Source organism: Pan paniscus, chromosome 4 (assembly GCF_029289425.2).
Source record: "Pan paniscus chromosome 4, NHGRI_mPanPan1-v2.0_pri, whole genome shotgun sequence".
Lineage (NCBI taxonomy): Eukaryota > Metazoa > Chordata > Mammalia > Primates > Hominidae > Pan > Pan paniscus.
In genome coordinates, this window is record NC_073253.2 from 145,960,485 (window position 1) to 145,977,221 (window position 16,737).

The following is a 16,737-nucleotide window of genomic DNA, read 5'->3' on the forward strand; positions in this document are numbered from 1 at the left end:
AATGGTCAGTCTACAGAATGGAATACTTACACGGCAGCGCAGGGACCGTTTGATCAGAAGATGTTTGTGGCGAGGATAGAGCTGTGAAGCACAGACTGGCTGGAAGTCAGGCTGTAACAGACGCTGCTGAAGGGTGGTTACTAGAAAGAAAGGCAGAAAACAGGCTTAGTTTACAGTGACTTTCAAAATCAGACTTTTATGTACCAGTAATTACACGAAGCATTACTGCCTTTACGAACAGTGTTGTTCATAAAAATGAAAATATAGAAAGTTGACATTTTAGATTTCAAACAATTACCTCTATTACAGCTGTTTTATTTTCTATATATTGTTTTTACTACTAACAACTATTCCATTAAAAATCTCAAATCACTAGGTACATAAATAACAAAAACAGAATTAGATGTAGACTAGAAACAAAGTAGAAAAACACAGAAAATTACCCTCTGTTAAATTTACTGGTCTTGTATAATAGTCTTCAGGTAGAGGTTCTACTTCATCCACAGCCTGAGCTGGCTCAATCTTTATCTCTTTCTGGTCCTCTCCTTCTTTAAGGCTGAAAAATTAAAAAAACAAAACAAAACAAAAGAGTAATTTCTCACGGATCCACCTGATTATCCTCAGTCTATGATATCAATAATTGAAGTATTCCTCTGTCATAGAATATCTGTATAGCGTAGGTCTTTTCTAAGTATGAGAATCTTCTTTTCCATTGACAACTGTGTGTGTGTGTGTGTTTTAATCTCATTTATTTGATATTCATTTTGATACCTGCTGTTCTCCTCAAAGTCATTTCATGTCTAAACTTACGAAAGTCCGGCAAGGGTACTGATGGATGCACCAGCTCGTGGTCGCTGAAGCCTGGTTCCAAGACCATATTTGTCCTAAACAAAGTTCAGAAATTCCTATTAGAAAGTCCACTTTTACACACCCTATTTATCAAAAGAAAGAATTTTGGGTAGGATAGCATGAGAAGCTCAGGGAAATAAGCAAAAAAAAAGCTAATCTAAAGGCTTCTTTTAAAGAAAGCAATTTGTAGCCCCACATCATTATTCTATTCTTAAAATAATAACAGCACTAAACATGGAGATTGAAACTACATTAATACAGTAAAAATGAACCAAATGTGAGCTTCTGCTAGTAATCTAAAAGTATCTAAGCTACGGCTCAGGCAAGAACTATGTGGAGTGTCTAAGATACACAACAGACGTCTTCCTGGAACACCAGTGGTCATCTGCTAACTTCTTCAGGGTCAGCAAGAATCATAAAGGAGAACTTACCACTACATGAATAGTATGTTGCTGTAGAGCCCCAAAATAGCAGCAGGTTGCAACAGAGACAAAAAATGCAGCGTAAGATAGAAGCAAACGCATATAGCAGGCAGGTTATATGGGAAAATTGGAAGAATAATTCATTTAATTCAAATTCTACCTCTAAATATAACATACATTGGTGCATATGCTGACTATACCACTGGACTATTCAGAAAAATTCACTTCTTTTTGCAAATGTAGGTGCTTTGCAAGTGTTAATGTTTTTAAATTCTAATCTAGATTTTTTTTGAGACAGAGTCTCACTCCGTCACCCAGGCTGGAGTGCAGTGGCGCTATCTTGGCTCACTGCAACCTCCGCCTCCTGGGTTCAAGCGATTCTCATGCTTCAGCCTCCCAAGTAGCTGAGATTATAGGCATGTGCCACCATGCCCAGCTAATTTTTTGTATTTTTAGTAGAGACAGGGTTTCGCCATGTTGGCCAGACTGGTCTTGAAATCCTGACCTCAAGTGATCCCCCCGCCTCAGCCTCCCAAAGTGTTGGGATTACAGGCGTGAGCCACTGCACCCAGCTTAATCTAGATATTTTTATATGGACTTTACCAACCCTTAGGGTTTCAATGACTTAACTAATTTTCATGTGGATGCAGTATGACAAGTTGCTTAACTAGGTCTCATTTCCTCAAGCGTAAAATGGGGATATGATACTCCACAGGATTTTTGTGAGGATTAAGTAAAGTAATACATGTAAAGTGTTTATTTAGCACAGAGCTTGACACATCATTGCCATTCAATAAATGTTATTTATTGAATGTCAATTTGCTGGGCCCCAAGCAAGCACACAGAAAACAAACTGTACTATGAGAGCAAATAAAACTCGGGGTAAAATAACAAAAATTCCAAATCCTAATTTCTTTCTTCTTACTAGCAGTACATAAACTGGTAGAGAATGACTCTCATAAATAATTCTTATCAAAAATTCTACTTGCATATATTACTATTTAACCACACAAGTGCACTATGTAAAAAGTCAGTGTTTTTCATCTTGGAGAAACAGGGGAGGATGTTAAAAAAATTATAACTAAAGCTGAGAAACCACTACTGCCAGGATGTCAAAGGTGGGCTACAGGGGTAATATGACTGAAATCTACCATTTGCCCACCTCCTTCTTCTCAGACTTTCTGTAATACACAAAAGCTGTACGTAGAGCTCTGCAGTGCCTACAAAATTAACAGCCTTTCTGGGGAAATAATCAGAAGATAAAGGGGAGTGATGGAGAAAGAAACACAAATGTCCTCAAAACACAAATAACTCAAACAGAACTTATGATATAGCAAAAGCCTAACTATTGGACTTAAACGTCTATAATTTGAAGAATCCCTCTCTCTGCTATCCACCATTCAGGAATCTAGGACAATGGCCATTTTCTGAAATGATCACTGTTCTTAGGCCTTAGAGGTCTTGCAAATCATTTTAGTACCAAATTCTCACCGAAAAAGCCAGAGGCATATAGTTTCTACGTCGTGCCAGTTTCTTGCGATCTCGCTCAACCTTCTCTTTCTGAGCAAGCTGCTGGTAATATTCAATCAATTTGTTCATCTGTAAGAAAATCACAGACTCAGTACACAAAAAAGCTAACAGAAAACATATCAAATTAATCAACTACACTGACTAGACACATAATGAATAGAGAAGACAAATTATTAAGATGGGCAAGTTTGCCCTTTTTCTTCTAAGAGAATTTTTCTTTGTTATGTGATCTGTTTTCCGAAGTGAAATGGAAAACTGAAGTTCAAGGATGGGAAGAAATGGGCAATGAAGAGGCTTGGAAATTTTTTGCTCTCTAACTTCATTACTTATTTCCCCTCACAACTGCTCTTATTTTTTTTCTGCATGGCCACAGGACCACTTATTTCTAAGAACATGGCATTTTATACTGTATTTTATTCCCCAACTCCATCACACTTTTTAATTTTTAAAATACATTTTAATTATAAAAGCAATACATATTAATCATAAAAATTTCAAACCAGGACGGGCACAGTGGCTCACGCCTACAATTCCAGCAGTTTCGGAGGCTGAAGTGGGTAGATCACTTGGGGCCAGGAGTTCAAAACCAGCCTGGACAACAGAGTGAGACCTTGTCTCTATAAAAAAATGCAAAAATTAGCTGGTCATGGTGGTGTATGCCTATAGTCCCAGCTACTCAAGAGGATGAGGTGGCAAAAAAAAAAATGGCGGATAGGAGGCAGGACTAACTTGCAGCTTCCCCTCAGACAGACAGAACAACATGTGGAGACTCACATTGTGAATTTTTATTCCAAGAACTACTGCAGGAACATACTAGGAAAACTGAAAGAATTCACAGACCCTTTGAAAGAAGTGGCTTGCTGCTGCAAAATCCATGAGACAGCAGAAAATCTGTGAGTGCCCATGTGTGAGAGGGGGGAAATCCACCTTCAAACACACATCCTCACTGGAGAACCTAAAAATCCAGATCATGGGAGAAAAATTTAACCTTACCTAGTGCTGAAACAAAATTTAGAGAGCCGAGTGAAATATAAAAATAGAAGAAGCAACAGCAGGAAGAGCCCTGTAGGCACTCCCGGTTCCCAGTGAAGCCCAGGGAAGTCATTTCTGACTTTAATCTCACAGGGGTCCTTGGGGAGTGCTGCCAGTGGAACTGAGGAAGGACCACTTGGAGACAGAAACTTCCAGGTGAACTTTGTAATAACTTTGACAGAGAGCAAATTTTCCTGGGCACAATCAAGATGGGGAAGGCGTAAAGGGGAAGTACAGATATGAGCACATAAGCCACAGCAGTCGGGAAGGGGCAGAGTCCAAAAGGCTAGCTTGCTTTTTCAGCAAGTAGGCTTGTAGCCTGGGCCAAGATCTTGGCCCTGCAAACCCCATGCTGTTGGTGGGGCATGGTGGGAGTGAGACTGGCCTTGCTGGCTGCATGGGAGCTGGGTGAAGCCTGTCACTGCTGGCTTTCCCCTACTTCCCTGGCCACCAGTATGACACAGCAGAGGCAGCCATAATCCCCCTGGGAACATAACTCCATTGGCCTGAGAACCACACAACTATCCTTCACAGCAGCTGCAGCAAACCCTGCCCAAGGAGATTCTGAGCTCAGATATGCCCCCACCTGATGGTCTTTCTCTACCTGCCCTGGTAGCCCAAGACAAAAGACTGTAAACTCTTGGGAGCTTTATGGCCCCACTGATCACCTGAGAAACCCAAATACTTATCCAGGCAACCTTAGGGCAAGCTTGTATCCCCACCACACTACTGCAGCTGATGCTTTCTTGAAAGCGCCACCTCCTGGCTGGAGGCCAACCAACTCAAGCCATTATAGCAACTCATAAAAGAACAACCCTGCCCTCAAAAGGAGAAAACAACAGCTAATTCCACCACCTGTGACATCCTGGCTAACCAGAGGTCCTGAGTCTGTCCACGTGACAATTCACTGCTAGCACAACCAGCATTAAAGAAAACTAGCATACGAAACCAAACTACAACCAAGGACCCTCACAGAGTCCACTTCACTCTCCTGCTATCTCCACCAGAGCAGGTGCTGGTATCCACAACTGAGAGACCTGAAGACGGACTGCATCACTGGACTCTTTGCAGACACTCCCCAGTACCAGCTCGGAGACTGATAGCTCTGGCCGGGTGGCTAGACCCAGAGCAGCAATAACAACAATTGCAGTCCAGCTCTCAGGAAGCCACAGGGGGAGAGCACCACATCAAGGAACAATGTCGTAGGACAAAATAATCTGAACAGTAGCCCTCAAGCCCCAGATCTTTCCTCTGACATAGTCTACCCAAATGAGAAGGAACCAGAAAAACAATTCTGGTAATATGACAAAGCAAGGTTCTTTAACACCCCAAAAAGATTACACTAGTTCACCAGCAATGGATCCAAACCAAGAAGAAAACTCTGAATTGTCAGAAAAAAAATTTAGAAGGCCAACTATTAAGCTACTCAAAAAGCTACTCAAAGGGGCACCAGAGAAAGGTGAAAACCAACTTAAGGGAATTAAAAAAAAAAAATACAGGTTATGGACAAAAAAAATCTCCAGAGAAAGACAGCATAAATAATAAACAATCACAATTTTTGAAATGACAGACACACTTAGACAAGGCTTTTGAATTAACCCAATCTGACAAATACAAAGAAAAAAGAATAATAACAATAATAATAAAAAATAAAGCCTCTAAGAAGTCTGGGATTATATTAAGCTACCAAAACTAAGAATTGGTGTTCCCAAGGAAGAAGAGAAATCTAAAGGTTTGGAAAACTTACTTGAGGAAAGAATAGAAGAAAACTTCCCTGGCCTTGCTAGAGATCTAGACATCCAAATACAAGAAGCTCAAAGAACACCTGAGAAATTCATCGCAAAAAGATCACCACCTAGGCACACAGTCATCAGGTTATCTAAAGTCAAGACAAAGGAAAGAATCTTAAGAGTTATGAGGCAAAAACATCAGATAACCTACAAAGGAAAACCTATCAGGTTAACAGCAGATTTCCTGGCGAAACCCTACAAGCTAGAAGGGACTGGGGTCCTATCTTTAGCCTCCTTAAACAAAACAATTATCAACCAAGAATTCTGTATCCAGCGAAACTAAGCTTTGTAAATGAATGAAGGATAAAGTCTTTTTCAGACACACAAATGCTGAGAGAATTTGTCAGTACCAAGCCAGCACTACAAGAGGTGCTAAAAGGAGTTCTAAATCCTGAAACAAAACCTTGAAACACACCAAAATATAACCTCCTTAAAGCATAAGTCTCACAGGGCCTATAAAACAATAACACAATGAAAAAAAAATCTAAGTATTCAGGCAACAACTAGCACAATGAATAGAATAGTACCTCACATCTCAATACTAATGTTAAATGTAAATGGCCTAAATGCTCCACTTAAAAAATACAGAATTACAGAATGGATAACAATTTACCAACCAAGTATCTGCCGTCTTCAAGAGACTCACCTAACACCTAAGGACTCACATAAACTTAAGGTAAAGGGGTAAAAAAAGATATTCCATGCAAATGGACACCAAAAGTGAGCAGGAGTAGCTATGCTTATATCAGACAAAACAGACTTTAAAGCAACAACAGTTAAAAAAGACAAAGTGGGACATTATATAATGATAAAAGGACTAGTCCAACAGGAAATATCACAATCCTAAATATATATGCACCTAACACTGGAGCTCCAAAATTTATAAAACAATTACTACTACACCTAAGAAATGAGATACAAAGCAACACAATAATAGTGGGGGACTTCAACGCTCCACCAACAGCACTAGACAGGTCATCAAGATAGATGGTCAACAAAGAAACAATGGACTTACACTATACCCTAGAACAAATGGACTTGACAGATATTTACAGATCATTCTACCCAACAACTGCAGAAGATACATTCTATTCATTAGCACATAGAATATTCTCTAAGATAGAACATACGATAGGCCACAAAACACGTCTCAATACATTTAAGAAAACTGAAATTATATGAAGTACTCTCTCAGACAGCAGTGGAATAAAATGGAAAATCACCTCCAAAAGGAACTCTTGAAACGATGCAAATTGCATGGAAATTAAATAATCTCCTTCTGAATGATCACTGGGTCAACAATGAAATCAGGATGGAAATTTAAAAACTCTCTGATCTGCATGATAATAGTGAGACACAACCTATCAAAAGCTCTGGGATACAGCAAAAGCAGTGCTAAGAAGAAAGTTCATAGCATTAAATACCTACATCAAAAAGTCTAAAAGAGTACAGCAGACAATCTAGGGTCATATCTTAAAGAACCAGAGAAACAAGAACAAACCAAACCCAAACCTAGCAGAAGAAAAGAAATAACAAAGATGAGAGCAGAACTAAATGAAACTGAAACAAAAGAGACAATAAAAAAGATAAATGAAACGAAAAGCTGGTTCTTTGAAAAGATAAACCAAATTGATAGAATGTGAGATTAACCAAGAAAAGATGAGAGAAGATCCAAATAAGCTCAATTAGAAATGAAATGGGAGATATTACAACTGATACCACAGAAACAGAAAAGATCATTCAGGGCTACCATGAACACCTTTATGCACACAAACTGGAAAACCTAGAGGAGATGGATAAATTCCTGGAAATATACAACCCTCCTAGATTAAACCAGGAAGAAATAGGAACTCTGAACAGACCAGTAACAAGCAGTGAGATTGAAATGGTAATTTAAAAAAACTGTCAACAAAAAAAAAAGCCTAGGACCAGATGGATTCACAGCTGAATTCTATCAGACATTCAAAGAATAATTTTTATGAATCCTACTGAAACTATTCCAAAAGATAAAGAGGGAATCCTCCCTAAATCATTCTATGAATCCAGCATCGCCCTTATACCGAAACCAGGAAGGGACACAACAAAACAAGAAAACTACAGACAGATATCCCTGATGAACATGGATGCAAAAATCCTTAACGAAATACTAGTTAACTGGATCCAACAGCATATCATAAAGATAATACACCATGATCAAGTGGGTTTAATACCAGGGATGCAGGGATGGTTTAACATACCCAAGTCAATAAATTTAATACACCACATAAACAGAATTAAAAACAAAAATCACAGGATCATCTCAATAGACAGAGAAATAGCATTTGACAAAATCCAGCATCCTTTATGAGCAAAACCCTCAGCAAAATCAGCATAGAAGGAACATGCCTTAAATAAAAGCCATCTACGACAAACACAGAGCCAACATTATACTGAACAGGGAAAAGTTGAAAACATTCCAGCTGAGAACTGGAACAAGACAAGGATGCCCACTTTTACCACTTCTATTCAACACAGTACTGGAAGTCTTAGCCAGAGCAATCAGACAAGGAAAGAAATAAAGGGCATCCAAATCAGTAAAGAGGAAGTCAAACTGTTGCTGTTTGCCAATGATATGATCGTATGCCTAGAAAACCCTAGAGACTTATCCAAAAAGCTCCTAGATCTGATCAATGAATTCAATAAAAGGTTGGGCGCAGTGGCTCATGCCTGTAACCCGAACACTTTGGGAGGCCGAGGTGGACAGATCACTTGAGGTCAGGAGCTCGAGACCAGCCTGGCCAACATGGTAAAACCCCGTCTGCACTAAAAATATGCGTGGTAGCGGGCGCCTGTAATCCCAGCTACTCAGGAGGCTGAGGTAAGAGAATCGCTGGAACTTGAGAGGCAGAAGTTGCAGTGAGCTGAGTTTGCACCATTGCACTCCAGTCTGGCTGACAGAGCGAGATTTCATCTCAAAAAAAAAAAAAAAAGTTTTGAATTCAGTAAAGTTTCAGGATATGAAATCAATGTACAGAAATCAGTAGCACTGCTATACACCAATAGTGACCAAGCTGAGAATAAAATCAAGAACTCAACCCTGTTTACAACAGCCGCAAAAACCCCACCCAAAAAACAAAAACAAAATGCTTAGGAATATACCTAGCCAAGGAGGTGAAAGACCTCTACAAGAAAAACTACAAAACACTGTTGAAAGAAATCACAGATAACACAAACAAATGGAAACATATCCCATGCTCATGGCTGGGTAGAATAAATACTGTGAAAATGACCATACTGCCAAAGCAATCTGCAAATTCAATGCAATTCCCACCACAATACCATCATCATTCTTCACAGAACTAGTAAAAACAATCCTAAAATTCACATGGAACCAAAAAAGAGCCTACATAGCCAAAGCAAGACTAAGCAAAAAGAACAACTCTGGAGGCATCACATTACTTGACTTCAAACTATATATAAGACTATAGTCACCAACGCAGCATGGTACTGGTATAAAAATAGGCACACAGATCAATGAAACAGAATAGAGAACCCAGAAATAAACCAAATACTTATAGCCAACTGATCTTTGACATAGCAAACAAAAACATAAACTGGGGAAAGGACATCCTATTCAATAAATGGTGCTGGGATAACTGGCAACCTAAATGTAGAAGAATGAAACTGGATCCTCATCTCTCACCTTATACAAAAATCAACTCAAGATGTATCAAAGACTTAAATCTAAGACCTGAAACCATAAAAATTCTAGAAGATAACATGAGAAAAATCCTTCTAGACATTGGCTTAGGCAAAGACTTCATTACCAAGAACCCAAAAGCAAATGCAACAAAAACAAAAATAAATGGAACTTAAACTAAAAAGCTTCTGCACAGCAAATGAAATAATCAGCAGACTAAAAAGACAGCCCATAGAGTGGGAGAAAATCTTTGCAAACTATGCATCCAACAAAGGACTAATATCCCAAGTCTACAAGACACTCAAACTAATCAGCAAGAAAAAAACAAATAATCCCATCAAAAAGTAGGCAGAGGACATGAATAGACATTTCTCAAAGATACACAAATGGCCAACAAACATATTTTAAAAAATGGTCAACATCACTAATGATCAAGGAAATGAAGATCTAAACCACTCCTGCAAGAATGGCCTTAATTAAAAAAAAAACGTAATAGATGCTGGCATGGATCTGGTGAAAAGGGGACACTTTTACACTGTTGGTGAGAATGTAAACTAGTACACCACTATGGAAAACAGTATGGAGATTCCTTAAAGAACTAAAAGTAGATCTACCATTTGATCCAATAATCCTACTACTGGGTATCTACTCAGAGGAAAAGAAGTCATTACATGAAAAAGACACTTGCCCGCACGTTTATAGCAGCACAATTCACAACTGCAAAAATAGGAAACCGGTCCAAATGCCCATCAATCAACGAGTGGATAAAGAATATGTGGTATGTATACACCATGGAATACTACTCAGCCATAAAAACTAGTGAAATAATAGCATTTGCAGCAACCTGGATAGTGTTGGAGACCATTATTCTAAGTGAAGTAACTCAGGAATGGAAAACCAAACATCATACATTCTCACTTATAAGAGGGAGCTAAGCTATGAGGATGCAAAGGCATAAGAATGATACAATGGACTTTGGGGACTCAGGGGGAAAGCTGGGAAGGGGGTGAGGATAAAATACTACACATTAGGTACAGTGTACACTGCTCAGGTGATAGGTACACCAAAATCTCAGAAATCACCACTGAATAATTCATCCATGTAAGCAAACACCACGTGTTCCCCAAAAACCTATTTTTTTTTTTTTTTAAATGGCTGAGGTGGGAGGATTGCTTAAGCCTGGGAGGTTGAGGCTGCAGTGAGCTGTGATCATGCAACTGCATGCCAGCCTGGGTGACAGAGTGAGATCCTGTCTCAAAAAAAAAAAAAAAAGTTCAAACACTATACACATGAAAAGAATAAAAAGCAAAACTTCTCTTTTATCCCTTATGCCCAAGTTGACTTTTCTACTCATTAGAGGTATCAACTATTACTGGTTTAGATATCTTTCTTACTCAGAGAAACAAATATATTATATTTTGCATATATTTTAAAATACTTGTGTGTAGATGTATAGCTTTGATGTGTATAAAAATAAATACTTATTCCTGGCCTCAAGCAATCCTCCTGCCTTAGCTTCCTGAGTAATGGGGATTACAGGCATGAGCCACTGCGTTTGTCTCTACCGCATTCTTTTTCTTTTTTTGAGACACAGCCTTGCTCTATTGCCTGGGATGGAGCGTGGTGGTATGATCATAGCTCAATGCAGACTCGAAAACCTAGGCTAAAGCAATCCTACCACCTCAGCCTCCTGAGTTGCTGGGACTATAGGCATGCGCCACCACACTCAGCTGAATTTTTAATTTTTTTGTAGAGATGGGGTTTCACTGTATTGCCCAGGCTGGTCTTGAACTTCTGGGCTCAAGCAATCCTCCTGCCTCAGCCTCCCAAAGTATTGGGATTACAGGCATGAGCCACCACACCTGGCTGTTTATGATATTTCTAAGAGTATCTGAGAACAAATGGAACCTTAACTCACTGGTGGGTTGTGTGAAGAAAAAACAAAAACTTGGTTCCTTTTCCTGATGCACAATTCAAATACAGAACTAAAGCTACACCTAGGATTCTCCATTATCTTAAGTCATCTGGAAAAAAGTGACAGTGTATTTCAATGTCTTACAATGAGAAGCACTGTCTATGTGCAAAGACATATTATGGACTTATAAACACAGCTCATATCTACCCATAAAATGCAAGATCTTCAGTCTTTTACTCAATATTTTCCGATTTCATCCTCTCTCTCTTATGACCCTTTACTTACCCGTTGTGTGTGAGGATTTTCAGGTTCCTGCCAACCGCCACTAGCTACAAAATAAAAGAATATTAAACAAGACTTTCATAATGTGATAATTTTATTTTCATAAAACAAGTCTTCTGTAGGCCATAAAAAGAAACTTAAAACATAAGTTATATAGACCATTCTGGTCTATATAACTATAGACTATAATGTTCAGAACAAAATTTTAAGAAAACATCTAATGATGGTGATAACAATCACCAATGCACAGCCACTGTGCCAGGCACTTGAAATGTATTACATTTCCTTTTATTCTCATAACAACCCTCTGAGGTAAGGAGTCTTATTAGTCTCATTTTATATATGAGGAAACTGAGGCTCAGAGATGTTAAATAACTTGCTCAAAGTCACACGGAGAGTAAGTGGTAAAGCCAGGATTCAAACTCAGTCTGACTCCGGAGACTTTGCTCTTATCTGTAACACTGTGCATTTTCTAAGTTCTATGACCTTGGCTTAGAGAAGAATTTCTTACATAAGAAGCACACAGCATAAATCACAAAGGAAAAGATTATTCAAGAAAACTGAAAGTACTGAAAGTAAAACTATAACAAACACTTTTAACAAATGGTGCTGCAACAATGGAATATCCACACATCAAAAACAAAACAAAAACCTCAAAAACCAAAAACCAAAAGGACCCTTACTTCAACAACATTTACAAAATTTACCTTGAAAAGAGCAAGACTTAGGAGGAGCCAAGATGGCCGAATAGGAACAGCTCTGGTCTACAGCTCCCAGCGTGACCGACGCAGAAGACGGGTGATTTCTGCATTTCCATCTGAGGTACTGGGTTCATCTCACTAGGGAGTGCCAGACAGTGGGTGCAGGACAGTGGGTGCAGCGCACCGTGCGCCAGCCGAAGCAGGGCAAGGCATTGCCTCACTTGGGAAGCGCAAGGGATCAGGGAGTTCCCTTTCCTGGTCAAGAAAAGGGGTGACAGACGGCACCTGGAAAATCGGGCCACTCCCACCCGAATACTGCGCTTTTCCGACAGGCTTAGGAAACGGCACACCAGGAGATTATATCCTGCACCTGGCTCGGAGGGTCCTACGCCCACGGAGTCTCACTGATTGCTAGCACAGCAGTCTGAGATAAAACTGCAAGGTGGCAGTGAGGCTGGGGGAGGGGCACCCGCCATTGCCCAGGCTCGCTTAGGTAAAAAAAAGCAGCCACAGCTCAAGGAGGCCTGCCTGCCTCTGTAGGCTCCACCTCTGGGGGCAGGGCACAGACAAACAAAAAGACAGCAGTAACCTCTGCAGACTTAAATGTCCCTGTCTGACAGCTTTGAGCAGAGCAGTGGTTCTCCCAGCATGCAGCTGGAGATCTGAGAACGGGCAGACTGCCTCCTCAAGTGGGTCCCTGACCTCTGACCCCCGAGCAGCCTAACTGGGAGGCACCCTCCAGTAGGGGCAGACTGACACCTCACACGGCCGGGTACTCCTCTGAGACAAAACTTCCAGAGGAACGATCAGACAGCAGCATTCGCGATTCACGAAAATCTGTGGTTCTGCAGACACCACTGCTGATACCCAGGCAAACAGGGTCTTTAGTGGACCTCTAGCAAACTCCAACAGACCTGCAGCTGAGGGTCCTGTCTGTTAGGAGGAAAACTAACAAACAGAAAGGACATCCACACCAAAAACCCATCTGTACATCACAATCATCAAAGACCAAAAGTAGATAAAATCACTAAGATGGGGAAAAAACAGAGCAGAAAAACTAGAAACTCTAAAAAGCAGAGCACCTCTCCTCCTCCAAAGGAACGCAGCTCCTCACCAGCAACGGAACAAAGCTGGACGGAGAATGACTTTGATGAGTTGAGAGAAGAAGGCTTCAGACAATCAAACTACTCCGAGCTACAGGAGGAAATTCGAACCAAAGGCAAAGAAGTTGAAAACTTCGAAAAAAATTTAGACGAATGTATAACTAGAATAACCAATACAGAGAAGTGCTTAAAGGAGCTGATGGAGCTGAAAGCCAAGGCTCGAGAACTACATGAAGAATGCAGAAGCCTCAGGAGCCGATGCGATCAACTGGAAGAAAGGGTATCAGTGATGGAAGATGAAATGAATGAAATGAAGCGAGAAGGGAAGTTTAGAGAAAAAAGAATAAAAAGAAACGAACAAAGCCTCCAAGAAATATGGGACTATGTGAAAAGACCAAATCTGCGTCTGATTGGTGTACCTGAAAGTGATGGGGAGAATGGAACCAAGTTGGAAAACACTCTGCAGGATATCTCCAGGAGAACTTCCCCAATCTAGCAAGGCAGGCCAACGTTCAGATTCAGGAAATACAGAGAACGCCACAAAGATACTCCTCGAGAAGAGTAACTCCAAGACACATAATTGTCAGATTCACCAAAGTTGAAATGAAAGAAAAAACTTAAAGGGCAGCCAGAGAGAAAGGTCGGGTTACCCACAAAGGGAAGCCCATCAGACTAACAGCAGATCTCTCAGCAGAAACTCTACAAGCCAGAAGAGAGTGGGGGCCAATATTCAACATTCTTAAAGAAAAGAATTTTCAACCCAGAATTTCATATCCAGCCAAACTAAGCTTCATAAGTGAAGGAGAAATAAAATACTTTACAGACAAGCAAATGATGAGAGATTTTGTCGCCACCAGGCCTGCCCTAAAAGAGCTCCTGAAAGAAGCACTAAACATGGAAAGGCACAACCGGTACCAGCCGCTGCAAAATCATGCCAAAATGTAAAGACCATCGAGACTAGGAAGAAACTGCATTAACTAACGAGCAAAATAACCAGCTAACATCATAATGACAGGATCAAATTCACACACAACAATATTAACTTTAAATGTTAATGGACTAAATGCTCCAATTAAAAGACACAGACTGGCAAATTGGATAAAGAGTCAAGACCCATCAGTGTGCTGTATTCAGGAAACCCATCTCACATGCAGAGACACACATAGGCTCAAAATAAAAGGGTGGAGGAAGATCTACCAAGCAAATGGAAAACAAAACAAGGCAGGGGTTGCAATCCTAGTCTCTGATAAAACAGACTTTAAACCAACAAAGATCAAAAGAGACAAAGAAGGCCATTACATAATGGTAAAGGGATCAATTCAACAAGAAGAGCTAACTATCCTAAATACATATGCACCCAATACAGGAGCACCCAGATTCATAAAGCAAGTCCTGAGTGACCTACAAAGAGACTTAGACTCCCATACAATAATAATGGGAGACTTTAACACCCCACTGTCAACATTAGACAGATCAATGAGACAGAAAGTTGACAAGGATACCCAGGAATTGAACTCAGCTCTGCACCAACCGGACCTTATAGACATCTACAGAACTCTCCACCCCAAATCAACAGAATATACATTTTTTTCAGCACCACACCACACCTATTCCAAAACTGACCACATAGTTGGAAGTAAAGCTCTCCTCAGCAAATGTAAAATAACAGAAATTATAACAAAGTGTCTCTCAGACCACAGTGCAATCAAACTAGAACTCAGGATTAAGAAACTCACTCAAAACTGCTCAACTACATGGAAACTGAACAACCTGCTCCTGAATGACTACTGGGTATATAACAAAATGAAGGCAGAAATAAAGATGTTCTTTGAAACCAACGAGAACAAAGACACAACATACCAGAATCTCTGGGACACATTCAAAGCAGTGTGTAGAGGGAAATTTATAGCACTAAATGCCCACAAGAGAAACCAGGAAAGATCCAAAATTGACACCCTAACATCACAATTAAAAGAACTAGAAAAGCAAGAGCAAACACATTCAAAAGCTAGCAGAAGGCAAGAAATAACTAAAATCAGAGCAGAACTGAAGGAAATAGAGACACAAAAAACCCTTCAAAAAATTAATGAATCCGGGAGCTGGTTTTTTGAAAGGATCAACAAAATTGATAGACCACTAGCAAGACTAATAAAGAAAAAAAGAGAGAAGAATCAAATAGATGCAATAAAAAATGATAAAGGGGATATCACCACCGATCCCACAGAAATACAAACTACCATCAGAGAATACTACAAACACCTCTACGCAAATAAACTAGAAAATCTGGAAGAAATGGATACATTCCTCGACATATACACTCTCCCAAGACTAAACCAGGAAGAAGTTGAATCTCTGAATAGACCAATAACAGGCTCTGAAATTGAGGCAATAATTAATAGCTTACCAACCAAAAAAAGTCCAGGACGCCAGATGGAATCATAGCCAAATTCTACCAGACGTACAAGGAGGAACTGGTACCATTCCTTCTGAAACTATTCCAATCAATAGAAAAAGAGGGAATCCTCCCTAACTCATTTTATGAGGCCAGCATCATCCTGATACCAAAGCCGGGCAGAGACACAACCAAAAAAGAGAATTTTAGACCAATATCCTTGATGACCATTGATGCAAAAATCCTCAATAAAATACTGGCAAACCGAATGCAGCAGCACATCAAAAAGCTTATCCACCATGATCAAGTGGGCTTCATCCCTGGGATGCAAGGCTGGTTCAACATACGCAAATCAATAAATGTAAACCAGCATATAAACAGAACCAAAGACAAAAACCACATGATTATCTCAATAGATGCAGAAAAGGCCTTTGACAAAATTCAACAGCCCTTCATGCTAAAAACTCTCAATAAATTCGGTATTGATGGGACGTATCTCAAAATAATAAGAGCTATCTATCACAAACCCACAGCCAATGTCATACTGAATGGGCAAAAACTGGAAGCATTCCCTTTGAAAACTGGCACAAGACAGGGATGCCCTCTCTCACCACTCCTATTCAACATAGTGTTGGAAGTTCTGGCCAGGGCAATTAGGCAGGAGAAGGAAATAAAGGGTATTCAATTAGGAAAAGAGGAAGTCAAATTGTCCCTGTTTGCAGACGACATGATTGTATATCTAGGAAACCCCATTGTCTCAGCCCAAAATCTCCTTAAGCTGATAAGCAACCTCAGCAAAGTCTCAGGATACAAAATCGATGTACAAAAAAAATCACAAGCATTCTTATACACCAATAACAGACAAACAGAGAGCCAAATCATGAGTGAACTCCCATTCACAACTGCTTCAAAGAGAATAAAATACTTAGGAATCCAACTTACAAGGGATGTGAAGGACCTATTCAAGGAGAACTACAAACCACTGCTCAAGGAAATAAAAGAGGACAAACAAATGGAAGAACATTCCATGCTCATGGGTAGG

At 39.9% G+C, this 16,737-nt stretch overlaps 1 protein-coding gene across 3 annotated transcripts in view; it reads right to left on the reverse strand.

Annotated features, from left to right (window-relative positions):
• Nucleotides 1–16,737, reverse strand: part of DCTN4 (dynactin subunit 4) — a 53,500-nt gene that overhangs the window by 21,525 nt on the left and 15,238 nt on the right. For 2 of the 3 annotated variants that reach the window (XM_003829010.5, XM_034960807.3), the window contains exons 4-9: nucleotides 11,503–11,546; nucleotides 2,763–2,870; nucleotides 1,281–1,301; nucleotides 811–884; nucleotides 444–556; nucleotides 31–140 (exon numbers count right to left, since the gene is read on the reverse strand). In XM_003829010.5, the coding sequence (XP_003829058.1) occupies nucleotides 31–140; nucleotides 444–556; nucleotides 811–884; nucleotides 1,281–1,301; nucleotides 2,763–2,870; nucleotides 11,503–11,546 (470 nt within the window). The remainder of the gene's footprint in view (nucleotides 1–30; nucleotides 141–443; nucleotides 557–810; nucleotides 885–1,280; nucleotides 1,302–2,762; nucleotides 2,871–11,502; nucleotides 11,547–16,737) is intronic. The other variant, XM_003829009.6, reaches the window with a different exon arrangement.